Source organism: Corvus hawaiiensis, unplaced genomic scaffold (assembly GCF_020740725.1).
Source record: "Corvus hawaiiensis isolate bCorHaw1 unplaced genomic scaffold, bCorHaw1.pri.cur scaffold_60_ctg1, whole genome shotgun sequence".
In the NCBI taxonomy this organism is placed as follows: domain Eukaryota; kingdom Metazoa; phylum Chordata; class Aves; order Passeriformes; family Corvidae; genus Corvus; species Corvus hawaiiensis.
In genome coordinates this window covers 413,176-436,860 of record NW_025963380.1, presented here as the reverse complement: position 1 = coordinate 436,860, position 23,685 = coordinate 413,176, and the positions used below count along the sequence as shown (strand labels likewise).

Genomic DNA, 23,685 nt, shown 5'->3' with positions numbered 1-23,685 from the left:
TGTGGCGCTGCTGGGCGGGCATCAGTGCCTGGCTCCTGGGCACCATCGCCAGCCCCTGGCTCCGGCTGGCCCGACCCCGACCCCGACCCCTACCCCCACCCCGACCCCGGCCTCGGCTCCTGCCGGGGCCCGCCGGGGACACAGGCGGCGCGGCCGCTCCCGCCGCCTCCGCAGCGTCTTCCCCGCTCCGAAGTCCGCCGCTCTTGAGCGCGGCCGCCGGCCCCGAGCCGCCGGTGTCCGCTTCAAAAGAGCCAACATGTGGACATGGCCGGCCCGGGGCGGTTGAGCGGCGCTCGGCGGCCGTTCCTGGCCCCGGGCCGAGCGCTGACGGCCGCGTCTCGCCGGCAGGGAAGGCGCAGCAGGGCCTGAAGGAGCGGTACCGGCTGGGTTCGCTGCTGGGGCGCGGCGGCTTCGGCAGCGTCTTCGCGGCGACGCGGCTCTCGGACGGCGCCCCGGTGAGTGGCGGGGCCGGCGGCGGGCGCAGGAGGCGGGGGGCAAAGGAGGAGGAGAAGGAGCACGGGGCTCGGCACGGCGGGCGGCGAGCTCAGCCCGCTGCTCCCCTTGCCTTGCAGGTGGCCATCAAACGGGTGCCACGGAACCGCATCCACCATTGGGGCCAGCTGGTGAGTGAGCGAGGGGCAGCGGGAGAAGCCGGGGCGCGACGGGCGGGGATGAGCCGAGGCCCGGCAGGGTGGAAGCCGCCAGAACGCCTCGAGGGAGAGCGGCCGTGGGGCCAGCGGAGCGCGCAGAGCGTCCCCGGCTGGCTGAGGGCTTGCCGAGCCCCGGCACGGCATCGGCCCCGCTGACGGCATCGTGCTCCTCCCACAGCCCGACGGCACCCGAGCACCACTGGAGATCGTGCTGCTGGACAAGGTGTCCGCTGGCTTCCCCGGCATCGTCCAGCTCCACGAGTGGCTGGAGCTCCCCAGCAACGTGGTGATGGTGCTGGAGCGCCCGGAGCGGTCTCAGGACCTCCTGCACTTCATTTGGGCACGGGGCTTCCTGTGCGAGGAGGTGGCGCGGCACCTGTTCCGCCAGGTGCTGGAGGCCGTGCGGCACTGCGCCAGCTGCGGGGTCCTGCACCGGGACATCAAACCAGAGAACATCCTGGTTGACCTGGCCACCGGGCAGGCCAAACTCATCGACTTTGGCTGTGGCACCTACCTGCAAGCCGCAGCCTACACCAGCTTTGCAGGTGAGCCCACGCAGGGGGAGGCTCCTGGTAGCGGCATCTCAGAGCCCAAGAGCTCACAGCCCAAGCCGGCTGTGGCCCGGGGGATCGTCCCTTTTGCTGCCAGTCATGGCAGCCGGAGTCTTCAGCTGAGCTGCTTTTGAGCGGCGCTGGCTGAGGGCCCATCTTCCAGCCCTGCTGGCAGCCTTTGCCAGCCACTCTGCCCAGGACTGGCGCTGGGGCTGGGGCAGCCAGCGCCACAGAAACACCCGTGGGTGGGGGTAGCAGAGAGGGGGGGCCAGAACCTGTGCTCCAGCCCGTTTGGTGTGCAGGCGAGACAGGGCTCGGACCGCTCTGCTGCCCGCGCTTGCCTTGGCTTAAGAATGGTTTCTGGGGCAGTGCAGGCAGGGAGGATGAAAGCGTGGTTTTTCCCCAGCACCAAGTGCGTTTTTCCTTTGCATGGAATGCTCGGGCCTTGCCAGGGCTTCCGCTGCCCTCTTGCGACACCAGCGGCTTCTTTTCCAACCCCCAGTTTGGACACAAGTCCCCGGTGCTGGCGAGAGGGCAGCGGGTGCGGCCCCCGCAGGCCCAGGGATGCTGGGGTGAGGCTCTGGGAGCAGGCAGCGTCCCCCTGAAGAACTCCATCTCTATTCCATAGGAACACCGTCCTACAGCCCCCCGGAATGGACGCACCTCGGCTGGTACCACGGCGAGGCAGCGACCGTCTGGTCCCTGGGCATCGTGCTGCACCAGATGGTCTGCGGGGAGCACCCTTTCAGGAGGGGCTGGAACAGCACCTGGGGCCGGCTCTCGCTCCCACGACGGCTCTCTCCAGGTGGATCCTCGTCTCTGCAGCACGGGGGGAATAGCAGTGCTGGGAGACAGCAGCGGGCTCAGGAGCATGCCACCCTGGCAGCTGCTGAGGAGGTGGCAATGTCCTGCTCCCCTCCAAAAGAAAGAATTGATGGCAAAGTTTAGGCACAGCCCTGAGCACAGGCAGCACGGCCTGGCCATGGCAAGAGTGGGGCAAAGCGGACAGGAGCCTTCTGCAACTGACTGGTGCTTTCTGCTTTCTCTGCGCAGAGTGCCAGGATCTCATCCGACGGTGTTTATCCGTGCTCTCCTCGGAAAGGCCCTCATTAGAAGACCTGTCCTGTGATCCTTGGATGCAGGATATTCGCGTGCCGTAGGAGAATGGAGAGAGCCACACGCACGCTTTGAGCCAGGGAGCCGGTAAGTTCCAGCTGCACACGTGCCTTGGCAAGAGGCAGCAAAGAAAGGCAGAGTTTTTGTCCTGCCTGAATCGCTGCGCAGGGCTCCTCAGCTGGGCACGCGCAGCCCTGCTGCTGGAGCTGAGCTGCTCTTCCCAGCACTGGTGGCCCCCATGCCAGCTGCTTTTGCTTGTCCTGCTTCAGCGACAGCCGGGGCCCTGGGCAGAGCACTGACAGCCTGCTCCAGCCCCAGGGAAGAAGAAGCCCCTGGAGAAGCTGTGCCAGGTGCGGCTGCTGCTGCTGGAGACATGGAGGGTGACATCAAGGATGACAAGCTCTTCCTCCACCTGGCAAGCTGAAGATGATGGACTTCAATTGTGGCACCTTCTCCAAAGCCAGGCTCCACGGCGAATTTGCAGATGAGTCCACACGCAGGGGGCTGCTCCCAGATTTGTGCATTGCACAGCCTGGCCGGGAAGCAAAGGTTCCCCCCTTTGCTGGGGCGGATGCAACCAATTCTTCAGTCGGCTGCCAAGCTGCTTTTTGGCAGGGCTGGGGGGATAGGCTGGGCTGGTTTTGAACTGGGAGTCTGCTCCTGGCCCTGCCAACAGCCCCCAGCACCCACCGTGCCCCACGTTGGGGCTGGGGCAGCCGGCCCGACACAAAGCAAGCCCCATGGTGGGAGCAGAGGTTGGACACCAGAAGCTGTGCATGGGCTGCTTTGCTCTGCAGGCAAGGAAGGGCTTGGGCTACTCCACTGCCCTTGTTGGCTTTGGGCTCAGCATGACTTTTGGGGGCAGTGCAGGGGGAAGGCAGAAAGCGTGGGCTGCCCTGGCCCGTGGGTGGGTTTTTCCCTCGCATGGCGGGCTTGGGCCTTCCTCAAGGCCCCAGCAGAGAGAAGATTTTTTACCTTTTTCCTTGTTTCCCCTTTTTGTCTGTAATCTCTTTTCATTGATTTATGGTTTGTTTTTCCAAAGGAAGCGTTCTAGGTGCTGTCGGGTCCGGATGGCGAAGTGCTCGGGAGCAGCTGCGGCGTGGGTGGGACGTGCCCTTGGAGAAGGCTGAAGACAGCGTTTGGGAGCAGCTTTTCTTCTGGCGGCGGGAGGCGTGAGGTGGGTGCCCGTCCTCTTGGCACGGCTGGGATAAGGGCTTTTGGGAGACGGCAGCGAGCGCAGCAGCATCCCGCTCTGGGCAGCTGCTGAGGAGGTGGCTGTGCCACGGCCGGCTGCAGGCTGGGCACGTGTCCTGCCCTCCTGCTCTCCTGCCAGAGGCAGCAATGCTGGGCAGCTTTGGGCAGCGCTCTGAGCACGGCCAGCACGGCCTGGGCACCGCGGGCGGCTGGGACAAGGGGAACGGGAGCCTTCAGCTGACGGGCGCTTTCTGCTTTGCCTCCTTGCAGCCGGGCTCTGTGGATGCTGAGGCTGCTCTGGGCTCCGCCAGGGCTCTGCTGCGGCTCAGCCCCGGGGCCACGAGAAGCCAAAGAAGAAACGCCGTGACCTGCAGCAGAGACGTGCCCGAGCAGCTCGGCAGTGCAGCTCACGTTTGCAGAGCGTGCACCTCCAGGGGAAAATATGACACCCCCCAATAACAAACTTGTTCAGTAACTTCTGAAATGAAATCAGTCTGGGATGACCCCCAATGACGTTTTTCAGCTTGCTCAAGCTGAAGCTCAGCCCTTCTCTGAACAGTTCTCTCCCCCACCTGCCTTTTGCTCCACAAGTGCTCCCTCTTTCCCCCAGTGAGTTCCCAGCTCACTGCAGTCCCCATTGCGCTGTAGCCTTCCTTGATACCCCTGGCCACGAGGAAGAGCGAGCCCCAGGTTTAGGGACTCATGTAGTCACTGGCTGAAGAACAGCAATGTCTCAGAGGTCTGGTGAGATTTGGGTGTCATTCAGAGCTGCTCTCCAGGCCTCAGCTCTGCTCACTGCTGGCTTCCCACTCCCTTTTCCTCGTTCTTCACAGAGCAGGATGAGCTCTGTGAATGCCCTTGACTCTCGCCACTCTTCCCAGCCCAGCCACCCAGCCCAGTTAGGCTTAAGATGGAGCTTCTTTGTCTCCTCTGGCACCCCAGGGCAGTCCCCTCTGCGGGGAGCAGCAGCCCCAGAGCGCAGCACACAGCAGTGCAGGCCGCACCTGGAGCAGCTCCCTGCAGCCATGGCCTGGCTCTTTGTGGCAACCAAATGCTCCCTGTGTGCAGCTGTCCCTGGAGGATGGTCCCAGGGCAGAGCCCAGCCGGGCTCCCACCGCATCCCCTGGAGCCTGGGGCAGGCAGCGCTCGCAGAGCTGAGGTTCATGGTGAGCACCCAGAGCTGTGGCTCGCAGTCGGTGGTTGCAAGCATTGTGATCTCATCTCCTGTGACCTGTGGGGAAAAGGAGCTGTGCAGCCAGGCCAGCGCTGCTCCTCTGGGCAGGGACGAGGCTGAAGGCCTTTCCTGTTGCCGAGGAGGCGGCATTAAGCCTTAGCGGGGCCTGGCAGCTGTGGAGCCGGATCTCGCCCGCTGTCCGGGACTCGCTGCCCACCAACCGCCCCCACCCGCCGCGCTCCGTTCTGCAGGGACAGAAGGCTCTGGCTGTGCGAGGGTTTCCATCACGTCTGTGTACCCGTGGCTCTGCAACGCACACGGAGAGGGAAAGTGTCAGTCACGGTGCTGGCACACTCCTTCCTTTCCATACAGGACACGTCCCTGCGCACCCCGTGTGCGGATCTATTCAAAGGACAGGCGTGGATAGAGATTTCCCACGGAGCTCTGACTCTGGCGGAAGTCACCTTGTCAGCCAGCAGCCAGGGGATTTGTTTCCCAGCTCTGTGTCAGTCGGTGCCCAAGAGCTGAAGGGAGCAGCATGTAGAAGCAGTTCCCAGATTTCTAGGCAGGCAGTGGAGCTGACAAGCATCCGCGTAACTCGCCGTGTTCATCGGGAGGGGGTGCTGCTTCTTTGGGAGTACGGCACAACGGAGACACGAGACTTGGAAAAATCCCAGCTCCCTGTGGATTTGTGCAGCAGGGCTGGGGCTGCTCCCAAAGTTCCCCCGCCCCAGTGACACAGCCGGACATGGGCTGAGGGGGGGCTGGATCAGGCTTTCTTGTCCACCTGCATGCCAGGAGGGAGCACAAAATCTACCTGCATTCTCTGCAGCATGCCATCCGGGAGCAGAGCCATTCCCAAAGGAAGCCGTGAGCCCGGGACAAGCCAGTGCCGCAGTGGGATCCTAGCAGCGCTTGTGGAAGCTGGGAGAGAGGAGCCCACCTGGAGCAGGTTCCTGTCAGGATTAATCATCCCGTGGCTTCCCACCAGGGTCTCATTGCTTCCAAAAGGCCCCAGAGTGTCACCGTGGCCCCTCGGTTCCACCAGGTTCCATAGCGTCACTGTGGTGCCCAGGCTTCCGTCAGCTTCCCTAGCATCCCCACGGTCTGCAGGGCTCCCCGAGCTTCTGTGCTGGTGTCACAGTGGAGCCAGGGTTCCGTGTAGGTCCCCAGCATCACAAAGGCTCTTCCTGGGAGCCACAGGTCACAAAGCAGCGTGGGTTCTGTGCAGCCCCGCTGTGTCACAATGGCCGCCGGCTTCCACGAGCCCCCGCAGTGTCCCAGTGGCTTTAGGAGTGGGTGGCTGGGACTTGGTGCCCCGCCAGCGGCTGGGGGAGAAGCAGCAGGGACAGCGTGCGGACAGTGCCATGGCCACTTCTGTGGCCACTCGTGTCTCTGTCCCAGGCACAGCCGTGGTGTGGAACACCGGCTCCTTTGGGTGTGCAGGTGGCAGTGACGGCCTGGAGCATGGCTGCTCCCGGGGGACACCCTGGGGCAGGAGGCTGCTGGAGATTCATCGCCACACGCTGCAGCTCCTTGTCATGAGGTGCTGAGAGTGATTCTAAAGGCTGTTCCCACCAGGCACTTCTCTGGCTTAGAGCTGTTGAGCTGTCAGCGGGAATGCAAAGGCCAAGCTCGGGAGCCTTTTGTCCTGGTGCCTTTCGTGTGTGAGCAGTCCCTGGTGCCGTTGTCTTTGGATCCTGACTCTGCGAGAGGGAAGGCTTAGGATGGTGCCTAGAGCTGAGAAGGAAAGTGCAAGTTAGGGCAAAGGAGTTCATCTTGCTCTTGGAGTGTGGGTGCAAAGAGGAGTCTGCACTTGCAAGGGGAAGATGAGGGAAATCTTTTTGTCCTGACACCGTTGATTTGAGAGCAGGGAAGTTTCCAAGTTGCCTCTGCCCTTGGGCTGCTTTCGAGCTGGGCTCGCAGTGATTCCTTCTTCTGCAAGTGGGCAGCGCTATCGTGTGCTTGTTTCGATGAGCGCTGACAGTGCCCAGGAAAAAGCCAAGCGCTCCGCTGGCGCGGCCCCAGTGGTGTGCGAGCAGTCGGTGGAAGAGCTCGGCTGTGCATCCTGCCTCTTGGAGACATAAAGGAATGTGATCCTGCATGGTGCAGGGAGGGAGGAGGAATCGTTTTTGCTGTTGGCTGTGCAGTTTCTAGGCTGCAAAAGAAAAGGCAATTCCAGCACGGCCTCTTTCTTTAGAACCTTTTCTGTGCCATCAGCTGCTCAGCATGGAACTCACACCCTCTGAAATGCATCCAAATCCCTGAAGATATGCTTCTTCTCTCAAGCTCAGTGTACCATCTTACCCTCTCATTTTTGCATATGCCAAACCCCCTTCCAAACATCCAGCAGCTGCTTGTCAAGAAAAAGTCCTAGAACAAAAAGCCACTGCTGGCTTTCATAGCCCCTTTGCTGTCTAGGAACTAGAGGAAACAAGCTAGTGATACGCACTTTCTTTCTCAACTCCATCGAGCGCATCCTTCTCTCCAGGTGGCAGAGTCCTTGGCGGAAGTGAAGCATCTCCAGCTGCAGTTCAGACTGAGACATGTGCCAGGACAGGAGACATTTGCTGACCTTCCCTCTTCCCTGTGCAACATGATTCTCGCAGCCCAGTCACTTTCACACACCTTCGCTATCCCTGAGTCCAAGCACCTAAAGCTCCCACAGACAGACGTGTCAGGAAGGAACACGTTCCAAAAGCACCCCCTTCTCTTGTCAGCATATACATTGTGCACAACACGCTGCGGCACTGAACTGATTTTGGGGGGTCGTGTGTCCCCCCCAGCCCCGCTGTCACTCTGCCCCTGCCCGGCTGCTCCCAGTGTTCCCAGGAAGGCTTCCCAGTTCGCCCCGGTCCCGTTGATTGGGGAACAGTGGGAAGGGACTTTGGGGGATCCCGCGCGGGGACCGAGAGTGGAGGGGGCGGAACCGGCCCCAGGATGGATCGGGAATGGGGACCCCCGTGTGTCACCCTTGTGTCGCCCCCCCGGGGGGGTCCTTGGGAGGCGCCTCAACCCCAAATCGGCACCCAGCGAACCCCAAAGGCGCAGAGGCCCCCCCCCTAAGCCGCCCCACAGCCCCCACCGACCAACCAAAATTGCCCGCGAGTATCAGATAATCAGAGAAGGCGCTGAACAACCTTCAGGCAATCAGAGCGCGCGGCGCTGGTGACTCACCAGTTGCCAGGCAGACCCGCAGCGCCCGGCGCTCCCCACCCGGACCCCACCTGCGCCCCCCCTCGCCCCCAGCGCCCCCCGCCAGGGGAATTTGAGGAGGGGGCGCGTGGGGGGCTCCCAGGCCGGGCCCACAGCCCAGCCCTGCCCCAGCCCGACCTGCCCCGACTCCATCCCGGCTCCTCCCGCCGGATGCGACCGCGCTGGGAAAACGGGGGGCCAAGGGTGGGCACTGGGCCCGGGGGGAGCAGGAGAAGGGATGGGGGAGGAGGAGAAGGAGAAGGAGGCATCTTTTAATGGTATTTTATTGAGTGTCATTTTTTAGAGACCAGGATCAATACTCCCCGGGCGTCAGGGCGAGTCCCTCAGGGCTGTGGGGCCCTGCTGCCGGCTCACCCCGCGCCAGCCCAGCGCCAGCGCTCAGCGGGGCTTTGGCTTCCCGTGCCCTTTCCCGTGCCCTTTCCCGTGTCCCCAGCCCACCGTCACCACCCCCGTGTCCCCAGGTCGTGCCCCACCCCTCCCCCCCTCCCCCTCTGTCGAGACATGGAGGATGAGAATTTCCCCACCATCCACCCCAAAGGTTCCCCCGAGGCCATTTCCTCTCGTCCTTTCCCTTGGGAGCAGAGCCCCAGCCCTCCTGGCTGCCCTCTCCTGTAAGGGACTTGGAGAGAGCCAGGTCCCCCCTGAGCCTCCTTTCCTCCAGGCTCAGCCCCCTCAGATCCCTCAGCTGCCCCTCAGAAGTCCTCCAGACCCTTCCCCAGCTCCGTTCCCATCTCTGGACATGCTCCAGCCCCTCCATGTGTTTCTTGAAGTTTGGAGCCCAATCGCTGCCCTGTCGCTGCAGGTGCCAAAACCCCAGGGAGACTCCTTGGAAATGGGGGTAGAGAGGAGCCCTTCAAAGGGAAACGTGTGCAAAAATGCTCCCAATGGCCGAGCGGGTTTGCTGTGGCTGCGGGAGGAAGAGATGCTCCGGGACTCCGCCTCGGCCCCGGAGCGGAGCGGCCCGTGCTGCCCCGGGGCGCGCGGGGCTCGGCCGTGGGGCGCGCGGGGGGGAACGGACAAACGGGCACCGGACACACGGACACGCGGACAAACGCTCCCAGCGCTTCAGCGGCAGCGGCAGCAGCGGCAGCAGCGGCAGCAGCGGCAGCAGCACAAGAGCAGCACAAGAGCAGCGAGTCCACGAACCCTCTGCGTCCCTTCTCCTGCTCCTCCTCTCCCTCTCCCAGTGTCTCGCACCCTCTCCCGCTCTCCCTTTCGTTCCCCAACCCCCCCTCCCGCGGCCTCCCTCTCCCCACGCCCGGCCGGGCCATGCCCCCGGCCCGCCCCCGGCCCCGGGCGGGGCTGCCCCCTCCCCGCCCCCGGGCGTCCCGCCGCGGTCCCGCCTCCGCCCGGCTCTCGCCGTCCTGGCTGTGGCGCTGCTGGGCGGGCATCAGTGCCTGGCTCCTGGGCACCATCGCCAGCCCCTGGCTCCGGCTGGCCCGACCCCGACCCCGACCCCTACCCCCACCCCGACCCCGGCCTCGGCTCCTGCCGGGGCCCGCCGGGGACACAGGCGGCGCGGCCGCTCCCGCCGCCTCCGCAGCGTCTTCCCCGCTCCGAAGTCCGCCGCTCTTGAGCGCGGCCGCCGGCCCCGAGCCGCCGGTGTCCGCTTCAAAAGAGCCAACATGTGGACATGGCCGGCCCGGGGCGGTTGAGCGGCGCTCGGCGGCCGTTCCTGGCCCCGGGCCGAGCGCTGACGGCCGCGTCTCGCCGGCAGGGAAGGCGCAGCAGGGCCTGAAGGAGCGGTACCGGCTGGGTTCGCTGCTGGGGCGCGGCGGCTTCGGCAGCGTCTTCGCGGCGACGCGGCTCTCGGACGGCGCCCCGGTGAGTGGCGGGGCCGGCGGCGGGCGCAGGAGGCGGGGGGCAAAGGAGGAGGAGAAGGAGCACGGGGCTCGGCACGGCGGGCGGCGAGCTCAGCCCGCTGCTCCCCTTGCCTTGCAGGTGGCCATCAAACGGGTGCCACGGAACCGCATCCACCATTGGGGCCAGCTGGTGAGTGAGCGAGGGGCAGCGGGAGAAGCCGGGGCGCGACGGGCGGGGATGAGCCGAGGCCCGGCAGGGTGGAAGCCGCCAGAACGCCTCGAGGGAGAGCGGCCGTGGGGCCAGCGGAGCGCGCAGAGCGTCCCCGGCTGGCTGAGGGCTTGCCGAGCCCCGGCACGGCATCGGCCCCGCTGACGGCATCGTGCTCCTCCCACAGCCCGACGGCACCCGAGCACCACTGGAGATCGTGCTGCTGGACAAGGTGTCCGCTGGCTTCCCCGGCATCGTCCAGCTCCACGAGTGGCTGGAGCTCCCCAGCAATGTGGTGATGGTGCTGGAGCGCCCGGAGCGGTCTCAGGACCTCCTGCACTTCATTTGGGCACGGGGCTTCCTGTGCGAGGAGGTGGCGCGGCACCTGTTCCGCCAGGTGCTGGAGGCCGTGCGGCACTGCGCCAGCTGCGGGGTCCTGCACCGGGACATCAAACCAGAGAACATCCTGGTTGACCTGGCCACCGGGCAGGCCAAACTCATCGACTTTGGCTGTGGCACCTACCTGCAAGCCGCAGCCTACACCAGCTTTGCAGGTGAGCCCACGCAGGGGGAGGCTCCTGGTAGCGGCATCTCAGAGCCCAAGAGCTCACAGCCCAAGCCGGCTGTGGCCCGGGGGATCGTCCCTTTTGCTGCCAGTCATGGCAGCCGGAGTCTTCAGCTGAGCTGCTTTTGAGCGGCGCTGGCTGAGGGCCCATCTTCCAGCCCTGCTGGCAGCCTTTGCCAGCCACTCTGCCCAGGACTGGCGCTGGGGCTGGGGCAGCCAGCGCCACAGAAACACCCGTGGGTGGGGGTAGCAGAGAGGGGGGGCCAGAACCTGTGCTCCAGCCCGTTTGGTGTGCAGGCGAGACAGGGCTCGGACCGCTCTGCTGCCCGCGCTTGCCTTGGCTTAAGAATGGTTTCTGGGGCAGTGCAGGCAGGGAGGATGAAAGCGTGGTTTTTCCCCAGCACCAAGTGCGTTTTTCCTTTGCATGGAATGCTCGGGCCTTGCCAGGGCTTCCGCTGCCCTCTTGCGACACCAGCGGCTTCTTTTCCAACCCCCAGTTTGGACACAAGTCCCCGGTGCTGGCGAGAGGGCAGCGGGTGCGGCCCCCGCAGGCCCAGGGATGCTGGGGTGAGGCTCTGGGAGCAGGCAGCGTCCCCCTGAAGAACTCCATCTCTATTCCATAGGAACACCGTCCTACAGCCCCCCGGAATGGACGCACCTCGGCTGGTACCACGGCGAGGCAGCGACCGTCTGGTCCCTGGGCATCGTGCTGCACCAGATGGTCTGCGGGGAGCACCCTTTCAGGAGGGGCTGGAACAGCACCTGGGGCCGGCTCTCGCTCCCACGACGGCTCTCTCCAGGTGGATCCTCGTCTCTGCAGCACGGGGGGAATAGCAGTGCTGGGAGACAGCAGCGGGCTCAGGAGCATGCCACCCTGGCAGCTGCTGAGGAGGTGGCAATGTCCTGCTCCCCTCCAAAAGAAAGAATTGATGGCAAAGTTTAGGCACAGCCCTGAGCACAGGCAGCACGGCCTGGCCATGGCAAGAGTGGGGCAAAGCGGACAGGAGCCTTCTGCAACTGACTGGTGCTTTCTGCTTTCTCTGCGCAGAGTGCCAGGATCTCATCCGACGGTGTTTATCCGTGCTCTCCTCGGAAAGGCCCTCATTAGAAGACCTGTCCTGTGATCCTTGGATGCAGGATATTCGCGTGCCGTAGGAGAATGGAGAGAGCCACACGCACGCTTTGAGCCAGGGAGCCGGTAAGTTCCAGCTGCACACGTGCCTTGGCAAGAGGCAGCAAAGAAAGGCAGAGTTTTTGTCCTGCCTGAATCGCTGCGCAGGGCTCCTCAGCTGGGCACGCGCAGCCCTGCTGCTGGAGCTGAGCTGCTCTTCCCAGCACTGGTGGCCCCCATGCCAGCTGCTTTTGCTTGTCCTGCTTCAGCGACAGCCGGGGCCCTGGGCAGAGCACTGACAGCCTGCTCCAGCCCCAGGGAAGAAGAAGCCCCTGGAGAAGCTGTGCCAGGTGCGGCTGCTGCTGCTGGAGACATGGAGGGTGACATCAAGGATGACAAGCTCTTCCTCCACCTGGCAAGCTGAAGATGATGGACTTCAATTGTGGCACCTTCTCCAAAGCCAGGCTCCACGGCGAATTTGCAGATGAGTCCACACGCAGGGGGCTGCTCCCAGATTTGTGCATTGCACAGCCTGGCCGGGAAGCAAAGGTTCCCCCCTTTGCTGGGGCGGATGCAACCAATTCTTCAGTCGGCTGCCAAGCTGCTTTTTGGCAGGGCTGGGGGGATAGGCTGGGCTGGTTTTGAACTGGGAGTCTGCTCCTGGCCCTGCCAACAGCCCCCAGCACCCACCGTGCCCCACGTTGGGGCTGGGGCAGCCGGCCCGACACAAAGCAAGCCCCATGGTGGGAGCAGAGGTTGGACAGCAGAAGCTGTGCATGGGCTGCTTTGCTCTGCAGGCAAGGAAGGGCTTGGGCTACTCCACTGCCCTTGTTGGCTTTGGGCTCAGCATGACTTTTGGGGGCAGTGCAGGGGGAAGGCAGAAAGCGTGGGCTGCCCTGGCCCGTGGGTGGGTTTTTCCCTCGCATGGCGGGCTTGGGCCTTCCTCAAGGCCCCAGCAGAGAGAAGATTTTTTACCTTTTTCCTTGTTTCCCCTTTTTGTCTGTAATCTCTTTTCATTGATTTATGGTTTGTTTTTCCAAAGGAAGCGTTCTAGGTGCTGTCGGGTCCGGATGGCGAAGTGCTCGGGAGCAGCTGCGGCGTGGGTGGGACGTGCCCTTGGAGAAGGCTGAGGACAGCGTTTGGGAGCAGCTTTTCTTCTGGCGGCGGGAGGCGTGAGGTGGGTGCCCGTCCTCTTGGCACGGCTGGGATAAGGGCTTTTGGGAGACGGCAGCGAGCGCAGCAGCATCCCGCTCTGGGCAGCTGCTGAGGAGGTGGCTGTGCCACGGCCGGCTGCAGGCTGGGCACGTGTCCTGCCCTCCTGCTCTCCTGCCAGAGGCAGCAATGCTGGGCAGCTTTGGGCAGCGCTCTGAGCACGGCCAGCACGGCCTGGGCACCGCGGGCGGCTGGGACAAGGGGAACGGGAGCCTTCAGCTGACGGGCGCTTTCTGCTTTGCCTCCTTGCAGCCGGGCTCTGTGGATGCTGAGGCTGCTCTGGGCTCCGCCAGGGCTCTGCTGCGGCTCAGCCCCGGGGCCACGAGAAGCCAAAGAAGAAACGCCGTGACCTGCAGCAGAGACGTGCCCGAGCAGCTCGGCAGTGCAGCTCACGTTTGCAGAGCGTGCACCTCCAGGGGAAAATATGACACCCCCCAATAACAAACTTGTTCAGTAACTTCTGAAATGAAATCAGTCTGGGATGACCCCCAATGACGTTTTTCAGCTTGCTCAAGCTGAAGCTCAGCCCTTCTCTGAACAGTTCTCTCCCCCACCTGCCTTTTGCTCCACAAGTGCTCCCTCTTTCCCCCAGTGAGTTCCCAGCTCACTGCAGTCCCCATTGCACTGTAGCCTTCCTTGATGCCCCTGGCCACGAGGAAGAGCGAGCCCCAGGTTTAGGGACTCATGTAGTCACTGGCTGAAGAACAGCAATGTCTCAGAGGTCTGGTGAGATTTGGGTGTCATTCAGAGCTGCTCTCCAGGCCTCAGCTCTGCTCACTGCTGGCTTCCCACTCCCTTTTCCTCGTTCTTCACAGAGCAGGATGAGCTCTGTGAATGCCCTTGACTCTCGCCACTCTTCCCAGCCCAGCCACCCAGCCCAGTTAGGCTTAAGATGGAGCTTCTTTGTCTCCTCTGGCACCCCAGGGCAGTCCCCTCTGCGGGGAGCAGCAGCCCCAGAGCGCAGCACACAGCAGTGCAGGCCGCACCTGGAGCAGCTCCCTGCAGCCATGGCCTGGCTCTTTGTGGCAACCAAATGCTCCCTGTGTGCAGCTGTCCCTGGAGGATGGTCCCAGGGCAGAGCCCAGCCGGGCTCCCACTGCATCCCCTGGAGCCTGGGGCAGACAGCGCTCGCAGAGCTGAGGTTCATGGTGAGCACCCAGAGCTGTGGCTCGCAGTCGGTGGTTGCAAGCATTGTGATCTCATCTCCTGTGACCTGTGGGGAAAAGGAGCTGTGCAGCCAGACCAGCGCTGCTCCTCTGGGCAGGGACGAGGCTGAAGGCCTTTCCTGTTGCCGAGGAGGCGGCATTAAGCCTTAGCGGGGCCTGGCAGCTGTGGAGCCGGATCTCGCCCGCTGTCCGGGACTCGCTGCCCACCAACCGCCCCCACCCGCCGCGCTCCGTTCTGCAGGGACAGAAGGCTCTGGCTGTGCGAGGGTTTCCATCACGTCTGTGTACCCGTGGCTCTGCAACGCACACGGAGAGGGAAAGTGTCAGTCACGGTGCTGGCACACTCCTTCCTTTCCATACAGGACACGTCCCTGCGCACCCCGTGTGCGGATCTATTCAAAGGACAGGCGTGGATAGAGATTTCCCACGGAGCTCTGACTCTGGCGGAAGTCACCTTGTCAGCCAGCAGCCAGGGGATTTGTTTCCCAGCTCTGTGTCAGTCGGTGCCCAAGAGCTGAAGGGAGCAGCATGTAGAAGCAGTTCCCAGATTTCTAGGCAGGCAGTGGAGCTGACAAGCATCCGCGTAACTCGCCGTGTTCATCGGGAGGGGGTGCTGCTTCTTTGGGAGTACGGCACAACGGAGACACGAGACTTGGAAAAATCCCAGCTCCCTGTGGATTTGTGCAGCAGGGCTGGGGCTGCTCCCAAAGTTCCCCCGCCCCAGTGACACAGCCGGACATGGGCTGAGGGGGGGCTGGATCAGGCTTTCTTGTCCACCTGCATGCCAGGAGGGAGCACAAAATCTACCTGCATTCTCTGCAGCATGCCATCCGGGAGCAGAGCCATTCCCAAAGGAAGCCGTGAGCCCGGGACAAGCCAGTGCCGCAGTGGGATCCTAGCAGCGCTTGTGGAAGCTGGGAGAGAGGAGCCCACCTGGAGCAGGTTCCTGTCAGGATTAATCATCCCGTGGCTTCCCACCAGGGTCTCATTGCTTCCAAAAGGCCCCAGAGTGTCACCGTGGCCCCTCGGTTCCACCAGGTTCCATAGCGTCACTGTGGTGCCCAGGCTTCCGTCAGCTTCCCTAGCATCCCCACGGTCTGCAGGGCTCCCCGAGCTTCTGTGCTGGTGTCACAGTGGAGCCAGGGTTCCGTGTAGGTCCCCAGCATCACAAAGGCTCTTCCTGGGAGCCACGGGTCACAAAGCAGCGTGGGTTCTGTGCAGCCCCGCTGTGTCACAATGGCCGCCGGCTTCCACGAGCCCCCGCAGTGTCCCAGTGGCTTTAGGAGTGGGTGGCTGGGACTTGGTGCCCCGCCAGCGGCTGGGGGAGAAGCAGCAGGGACAGCGTGCGGACAGTGCCATGGCCACTTCTGTGGCCACTCGTGTCTCTGTCCCAGGCACAGCCGTGGTGTGGAACACCGGCTCCTTTGGGTGTGCAGGTGGCAGTGACGGCCTGGAGCATGGCTGCTCCCGGGGGACACTCTGGGGCAGGAGGCTGCTGGAGATTCATCGCCACACGCTGCAGCTCCTTGTCATGAGGTGCTGAGAGTGATTCTAAAGGCTGTTCCCACCAGGCACTTCTCTGGCTTAGAGCTGTTGAGCTGTCAGCGGGAATGCAAAGGCCAAGCTCGGGAGCCTTTTGTCCTGGTGCCTTTCGTGTGTGAGCAGTCCCTGGTGCCGTTGTCTTTGGATCCTGACTCTGCGAGAGGGAAGGCTTAGGATGGTGCCTAGAGCTGAGAAGGAAAGTGCAAGTTAGGGCAAAGGAGTTCATCTTGCTCTTGGAGTGTGGGTGCAAAGAGGAGTCTGCACTTGCAAGGGGAAGATGAGGGAAATCTTTTTGTCCTGACACCGTTGATTTGAGAGCAGGGAAGTTTCCAAGTTGCCTCTGCCCTTGGGCTGCTTTCGAGCTGGGCTCGCAGTGATTCCTTCTTCTGCAAGTGGGCAGCGCTATCGTGTGCTTGTTTCGATGAGCGCTGACAGTGCCCAGGAAAAAGCCAAGCGCTCCGCTGGCGCGGCCCCAGTGGTGTGCGAGCAGTCGGTGGAAGAGCTCGGCTGTGCATCCTGCCTCTTGGAGACATAAAGGAATGTGATCCTGCATGGTGCAGGGAGGGAGGAGGAATCGTTTTTGCTGTTGGCTGTGCAGTTTCTAGGCTGCAAAAGAAAAGGCAATTCCAGCACGGCCTCTTTCTTTAGAACCTTTTCTGTGCCATCAGCTGCTCAGCATGGAACTCACACCCTCTGAAATGCATCCAAATCCCTGAAGATATGCTTCTTCTCTCAAGCTCAGTGTACCATCTTACCCTCTCATTTTTGCATATGCCAAACCCCCTTCCAAACATCCAGCAGCTGCTTGTCAAGAAAAAGTCCTAGAACAAAAAGCCACTGCTGGCTTTCATAGCCCCTTTGCTGTCTAGGAACTAGAGGAAACAAGCTAGTGATACGCACTTTCTTTCTCAACTCCATCGAGCGCATCCTTCTCTCCAGGTGGCAGAGTCCTTGGCGGAAGTGAAGCATCTCCAGCTGCAGTTCAGACTGAGACATGTGCCAGGACAGGAGACATTTGCTGACCTTCCCTCTTCCCTGTGCAACATGATTCTCGCAGCCCAGTCACTTTCACACACCTTCGCTATCCCTGAGTCCAAGCACCTAAAGCTCCCACAGACAGACGTGTCAGGAAGGAACATGTTCCAAAAGCACCCCCTTCTCTTGTCAGCATATACATTGTGCACAACACGCTGCGGCACTGAACTGATTTTGGGGGGTCGTGTGTCCCCCCCAGCCCCGCTGTCACTCTGCCCCTGCCCGGCTGCTCCCAGTGTTCCCAGGAAGGCTTCCCAGTTCGCCCCGGTCCCGTTGATTGGGGAACAGTGGGAAGGGACTTTGGGGGATCCCGCGCGGGGACCGAGAGTGGAGGGGGCGGAACCGGCCCCAGGATGGATCGGGAATGGGGACCCCCGTGTGTCACCCTTGTGTCGCCCCCCCGGGGGGGTCCTTGGGAGGCGCCTCAACCCCAAATCGGCACCCAGCGAACCCCAAAGGCGCAGAGGCCCCCCCCCTAAGCCGCCCCACAGCCCCCACCGACCAACCAAAATTGCCCGCGAGTATCAGATAATCAGAGAAGGCGCTGAACAACCTTCAGGCAATCAGAGCGCGCGGCGCTGGTGACTCACCAGTTGCCAGGCAGACCCGCAGCGCCCGGCGCTCCCCACCCGGACCCCACCTGCGCCCCCCCTCGCCCCCAGCGCCCCCCGCCAGGGGAATTTGAGGAGGGGGCGCGTGGGGGGCTCCCAGGCCGGGCCCACAGCCCAGCCCTGCCCCAGCCCGACCTGCCCCGACTCCATCCCGGCTCCTCCCGCCGGATGCGACCGCGCTGGGAAAACGGGGGGCCAAGGGTGGGCACTGGGCCCGGGAGGAGCAGGAGAAGGGATGGGGGAGGAGGAGAAGGAGAAGGAGGCATCTTTTAATGGTATTTTATTGAGTGTCATTTTTTAGAGACCAGGATCAATACTCCCCGGGCGTCAGGGCGAGTCCCTCAGGGCTGTGGGGCCCTGCTGCCGGCTCACCCCGCGCCAGCCCAGCGCCAGCGCTCAGCGGGGCTTTGGCTTCCCGTGCCCTTTCCCGTGCCCTTTCCCGTGTCCCCAGCCCACCGTCACCACCCCCGTGTCCCCAGGTCGTGCCCCACCCCTCCCCCCCTCCCCCTCTGTCGAGACATGGAGGATGAGAATTTCCCCACCATCCACCCCAAAGGTTCCCCCGAGGCCATTTCCTCTCGTCCTTTCCCTTGGGAGCAGAGCCCCAGCCCTCCTGGCTGCCCTCTCCTGTAAGGGACTTGGAGAGAGCCAGGTCCCCCCTGAGCCTCCTTTCCTCCAGGCTCAGCCCCCTCAGATCCCTCAGCTGCCCCTCAGAAGTCCTCCAGACCCTTCCCCAGCTCCATTCCCATCTCTGGACATGCTCCAGCCCCTCCATGTGTTTCTTGAAGTTTGGAGCCCAATCGCTGCCCTGTCGCTGCAGGTGCCAAAACCCCAGGGAGACTCCTTGGAAATGGGGGTAGAGAGGAGCCCTTCAAAGGGAAACGTGTGCAAAAATGCTCCCAATGGCCGAGCGGGTTTGCTGTGGCTGCGGGAGGAAGAGATGCTCCGGGACTCCGCCTCGGCCCCGGAGCGGAGCGGCCCGTGCTGCCCCGGGGCGCGCGGGGCTCGGCCGTGGGGCGCGCGGGGGGGAACGGACAAACGGGCACCGGACACACGGACACGCGGACAAACGCTCCCAGCGCTTCAGCGGCAGCGGCAGCAGCGGCAGCAGCGGCAGCAGCGGCAGCAGCGGCAGCAGCGGCAGCAGCAGCACAAGAGCAGCAGAAGAGCAGCGAGTCCACGAACCCTCTGCGTCCCTTCTCCTGCTCCTCCTCTCCCTCTCCCAGTGTCTCGCACCCTCTCCCGCTCTCCCTTTCGTTCCCCAACCCCCCCTCCCGCGGCCTCCCTCTCCCCACGCCCGGCCGGGCCATGCCCCCGGCCCGCCCCCGGCCCCGGGCGGGGCTGCCCCCTCCCCGCCCCCGGGCGTCCCGCCGCGGTCCCGCCTCCGCCCGGCTCTCGCCGTCCTGGCTGTGGCGCTGCTGGGCGGGCATCAGTGCCTGGCTCCTGGGCACCATCGCCAGCCCCTGGCTCCGGCTGGCCCGACCCCGACCCCGACCCCTACCCCCACCCCGACCCCGGCCTCGGCTCCTGCCGGGGCCCGCCGGGGACACAGGCGGCGCGGCCGCTCCCGCCGCCTCCGCAGCGTCTTCCCCGCTCCGAAGTCCGCCGCTCTTGAGCGCGGCCGCCGGCCCCGAGCCGCCGGTGTCCGCTTCAAAAGAGCCAACATGTGGACATGGCCGGCCCGGGGCGGTTGAGCGGCGCTCGGCGGCCGTTCCTGGCCCCGGGCCGAGCGCTGACGGCCGCGTCTCGCCGGCAGGGAAGGCGCAGCAGGGCCTGAAGGAGCGGTACCGGCTGGGTTCGCTGCTGGGGCGCGGCGGCTTCGGCAGCGTCTTCGCGGCGACGCGGCTCTCGGACGGCGCCCCGGTGAGTGGCGGGGCCGGCGGCGGGCGCAGGAGGCGGGGGGCAAAGGAGGAGGAGAAGGAGCACGGGGCTCGGCACGGCGGGCGGCGAGCTCAGCCCGCTGCTCCCCTTGCCTTGCAGGTGGCCATCAAACGGGTGCCACGGAACCGCATCCACCATTGGGGCCAGCTGGTGAGTGAGCGAGGGGCAGCGGGAGAAGCCGGGGCGCGACGGGCGGGGATGAGCCGAGGCCCGGCAGGGTGGAAGCCGCCAGAACGCCTCGAGGGAGAGCGGCCGTGGGGCCAGCGGAGCGCGCAGAGCGTCCCCGGCTGGCTGAGGGCTTGCCGAGCCCCGGCACGGCATCGGCCCCGCTGACGGCATCGTGCTCCTCCCACAGCCCGACGGCACCCGAGCACCACTGGAGATCGTGCTGCTGGACAAGGTGTCCGCTGGCTTCCCCGGCATCGTCCAGCTCCACGAGTGGCTGGAGCTCCCCAGCAACGTGGTGATGGTGCTGGAGCGCCCGGAGCGGTCTCAGGACCTCCTGCACTTCATTTGGGCACGGGGCTTCCTGTGCGAGGAGGTGGCGCGGCACCTGTTCCGCCAGGTGCTGGAGGCCGTGCGGCACTGCGCCAGCTGCGGGGTCCTGCACCGGGACATCAAACCAGAGAACATCCTGGTTGACCTGGCCACCGGGCAGGCCAAACTCATCGACTTTGGCTGTGGCACCTACCTGCAAGCCGCAGCCTACACCAGCTTTGCAGGTGAGCCCACGCAGGGGGAGGCTCCTGGTAGCGGCATCTCAGAGCCCAAGAGCTCACAGCCCAAGCCGGCTGTGGCCCGGGGGATCGTCCCTTTTGCTGCCAGTCATGGCAGCCGGAGTCTTCAGCTGAGCTGCTTTTGAGCGGCGCTGGCTGAGGGCCCATCTTCCAGCCCTGCTGGCAGCCTTTGCCAGCCACTCTGCCCAGGACTGGCGCTGGGGCTGGGGCAGCCAGCGCCACAGAAACACCCGTGGGTGGGGGTAGCAGAGAGGGGGGGCCAGAACCTGTGCTCCAGCCCGTTTGGTGTGCAGGCGAGACAGGGCTCAGACCGCTCTGCTGCCCGCGCTTGCCTTGGCTTAAGAATGGTTTCTGGGGCAGTGCAGGCAGGGAGGATGAAAGCGTGGTTTTTCCCCAGCACCAAGTGCGTTTTTCCTTTGCATGGAATGCTCGGGCCTTGCCAGGGCTTCCGCTGCCCTCTTGCGACACCAGCGGCTTCTTTTCCAACCCCCAGTTTGGACACAAGTCCCCGGTGCTGGCGAGAGGGCAGCGGGTGCGGCCCCCGCAGGCCCAGGGATGCTGGGGTGAGGCTCTGGGAGCAGGCAGCGTCCCCCTGAAGAACTCCATCTCTATTCCATAGGAACACCGTCCTACAGCCCCCCGGAATGGACGCACCTCGGCTGGTACCACGGCGAGGCAGCGACCGTCTGGTCCCTGGGCATCGTGCTGCACCAGATGGTCTGCGGGGAGCACCCTTTCAGGAGGGGCTGGAACAGCACCTGGGGCCGGCTCTCGCTCCCACGACGGCTCTCTCCAGGTGGATCCTCGTCTCTGCAGCACGGGGGGAATAGCAGTGCTGGGAGACAGCAGCGGGCTCAGGAGCATGCCATCCTGGCAGCTGCTGAGGAGGTGGCAATGTCCTGCTCCCCTCCAAAAGAAAGAATTGATGGCAAAGTTTAGGCACAGCCCTGAGCACAGGCAGCACGGCCTGGCCATGGCAAGAGTGGGGCAAAGCGGACAGGAGCCTTCTGCAACTGACTGGTGCTTTCTGCTTTCTCTGCGCAGAGTGCCAGGATCTCATCCGACGGTGTTTATCCGTGCTCTCCTCGGAAAGGCCCTCATTAGAAGACCTGTCCTGTGATCCTTGGATGCAGGATATTCGCGTGCCGTAGGAGAATGGAGAGAGCCACACGCACGCTTTGAGCCAGGGAGCCGGTAAGTTCCAGCTGCACACGTGCCTTGGCAAGAGGCAGCAAAGAAAGGCAGAGTTTTTGTCCTGCCTGAATCGCTGCGCAGGGCTCCTCAGCTGGGCACGCGCAGCCCTGCTGCTGGAGCTGAGCTGCTCTTCCCAGCACTGGTGGCCCCCATGCCAGCTGCTTTTGCTTGTCCTGCTTCAGCGACAGCCGGGGCCCTGGGCAGAGCACTGACAGCCTGCTCCAGCCCCAGGGAAGAAGAAGCCCCTGGAGAAGCTGTGCCAGGTGCGGCTGCTGCTGCTGGAGACATGGAGGGTGACATCAAGGATGACAAGCTCTTCCTCCACCTGGCAAGCTGAAGATGATGGACTTCAATTGTGGCACCTTCTCCAAAGCCAGGCTCCACGGCGAATTTGCAGATGAGTCCACACGCAGGGGGCTGCTCCCAGATTTGTGCATTGCACAGCCTGGCCGGGAAGCAAAGGTTCCCCCCTTTGCTGGGGCGGATGCAACCAATTCTTCAGTCGGCTGCCAAGCTGCTTTTTGGCAGGGCTGGGGGGATAGGCTGGGCTGGTTTTGAACTGGGAGTCTGCTCCTGGCCCTGCCAACAGCCCCCAGCACCCACCGTGCCCCACGTTGGGGCTGGGGCAGCCGGCCCGACACAAAGCAAGCCCCATGGTGGGAGCAGAGGTTGGACACCAGAAGCTGTGCATGGGCTGCTTTGCTCTGCAGGCAAGGAAGGGCTTGGGCTACTCCACTGCCCTTGTTGGCTTTGGGCTCAGCATGACTTTTGGGGGCAGTGCAGGGGGAAGGCAGAAAGCGTGGGCTGCCCTGGCCCGTGGGTGGGTTTTTCCCTCCCATGGCGGGCTTGGGCCTTCCTCAAGGCCCCAGCAGAGAGAAGATTTTTTACCTTTTTCCTTGTTTCCCCTTTTTGTCTGTAATCTCTTTTCATTGATTTATGGTTTGTTTTTCCAAAGGAAGCGTTCTAGGTGCTGTCGGGTCCGGATGGCGAAGTGCTCGGGAGCAGCTGCGGCGTGGGTGGGACGTGCCCTTGGAGAAGGCTGAGGACAGCGTTTGGGAGCAGCTTTTCTTCTGGCGGCGGGAGGCGTGAGGTGGGTGCCCGTCCTCTTGGCACGGCTGGGATAAGGGCTTTTGGGAGACGGCAGCGAGCGCAGCAGCATCCCGCTCTGGGCAGCTGCTGAGGAGGTGGCTGTGCCACGGCCGGCTGCAGGCTGGGCACGTGTCCTGCCCTCCTGCTCTCCTGCCAGAGGCAGCAATGCTGGGCAGCTTTGGGCAGCGCTCTGAGCACGGCCAGCACGGCCTGGGCACCGCGGGCGGCTGGGACAAGGGGAACGGGAGCCTTCAGCTGACGGGCGCTTTCTGCTTTGCCTCCATGCAGCCGGGCTCTGTGGATGCTGAGGCTGCTCTGGGCTCCGCCAGGGCTCTGCTGCGGCTCAGCCCCGGGGCCACGAGAAGCCAAAGAAGAAACGCCGTGACCTGCAGCAGAGACGTGCCCGAGCAGCTCGGCAGTGCAGCTCACGTTTGCAGAGCGTGCACCTCCAGGGGAAAATATGACACCCCCCAATAACAAACTTGTTCAGTAACTTCTGAAATGAAATCAGTCTGGGATGACCCCCAATGACGTTTTTCAGCTTGCTCAAGCTGAAGCTCAGCCCTTCTCTGAACAGTTCTCTCCCCCACCTGCCTTTTGCTCCACAAGTGCTCCCTCTTTCCCCCAGTGAGTTCCCAGCTCACTGCAGTCCCCATTGCACTGTAGCCTTCCTTGATACCCCTGGCCACGAGGAAGAGCGAGCCCCAGGTTTAGGGACTCATGTAGTCACTGGCTGAAGAACAGCAATGTCTCAGAGGTCTGGTGAGATTTGGGTGTCATTCAGAGCTGCTCTCCAGGCCTCAGCTCTGCTCACTGCTGGCTTCCCACTCCCTTTTCCTCGTTCTTCACAGAGCAGGATGAGCTCTGTGAATGCCCTTGACTCTCGCCACTCTTCCCAGCCCAGCCACCCAGCCCAGTTAGGCTTAAGATGGAGCTTCTTTGTCTCCTCTGGCACCCCAGGGCAGTCCCCTCTGCGGGGAGCAGCAGCCCCAGAGCGCAGCACACAGCAGTGCAGGCCGCACCTGGAGCAGCTCCCTGCAGCCATGGCCTGGCTCTTTGTGGCAACCAAATGCTCCCTGTGTGCAGCTGTCCCTGGAGGATGGTCCCAGGGCAGAGCCCAGCCGGGCTCCCACTGCATCCCCTGGAGCCTGGGGCAGACAGCGCTCGCAGAGCTGAGGTTCATGGTGAGCACCCAGAGCTGTGGCTCGCAGTCGGTGGTTGCAAGCATTGTGATCTCATCTCCTGTGACCTGTGGGGAAAAGGAGCTGTGCAGCCAGGCCAGCGCTGCTCCTCTGGGCAGGGACGAGGCTGAAGGCCTTTCCTGTTGCCGAGGAGGCGGCATTAAGCCTTAGCGGGGCCTGGCAGCTGTGGAGCCGGATCTCGCCCGCTGTCCGGGACTCGCTGCCCACCAACCGCCCCCACCCGCCGCGCTCCGTTCTGCAGGGACAGAAGGCTCTGGCTGTGCGAGGGTTTCCATCACGTCTGTGTACCCGTGGCTCTGCAACGCACACGGAGAGGGAAAGTGTCAGTCACGGTGCTGGCACACTCCTTCCTTTCCATACAGGACACGTCCCTGCGCACCCCGTGTGCGGATCTATTCAAAGGACAGGCGTGGATAGAGATTTCCCACG

General features: G+C 63.7%; 3 protein-coding genes across 3 annotated transcripts; all 3 read left to right on the top strand.

Annotated features, from left to right (window-relative positions):
- Positions 1–86: 86 nt before the first annotated feature.
- Positions 87–2,624, top strand: LOC125321082 (serine/threonine-protein kinase pim-1-like; the record flags this gene model as incomplete). The annotated part of the gene is made up of 6 exons (XM_048293484.1): positions 87–455; positions 573–623; positions 829–1,195; positions 1,830–2,006; positions 2,255–2,404; positions 2,587–2,624. Coding segments are annotated over 5 exons (1,071 nt in total), but the record flags the coding sequence as incomplete, so codon positions are not given.
- Positions 2,625–9,356: 6,732 nt separating this feature from the next.
- On the top strand, positions 9,357–11,894 carry LOC125321081 (serine/threonine-protein kinase pim-1-like; the record flags this gene model as incomplete). The annotated part of the gene is made up of 6 exons (XM_048293483.1): positions 9,357–9,725; positions 9,843–9,893; positions 10,099–10,465; positions 11,100–11,276; positions 11,525–11,674; positions 11,857–11,894. Coding segments are annotated over 5 exons (1,071 nt in total), but the record flags the coding sequence as incomplete, so codon positions are not given.
- A 6,753-nt stretch (positions 11,895–18,647) lies between these two features.
- LOC125321080 (serine/threonine-protein kinase pim-1-like) lies at positions 18,648–21,185 on the top strand (the record flags this gene model as incomplete). The annotated part of the gene is made up of 6 exons (XM_048293482.1): positions 18,648–19,016; positions 19,134–19,184; positions 19,390–19,756; positions 20,391–20,567; positions 20,816–20,965; positions 21,148–21,185. Coding segments are annotated over 5 exons (1,071 nt in total), but the record flags the coding sequence as incomplete, so codon positions are not given.
- Positions 21,186–23,685: the final 2,500 nt, after the last annotated feature.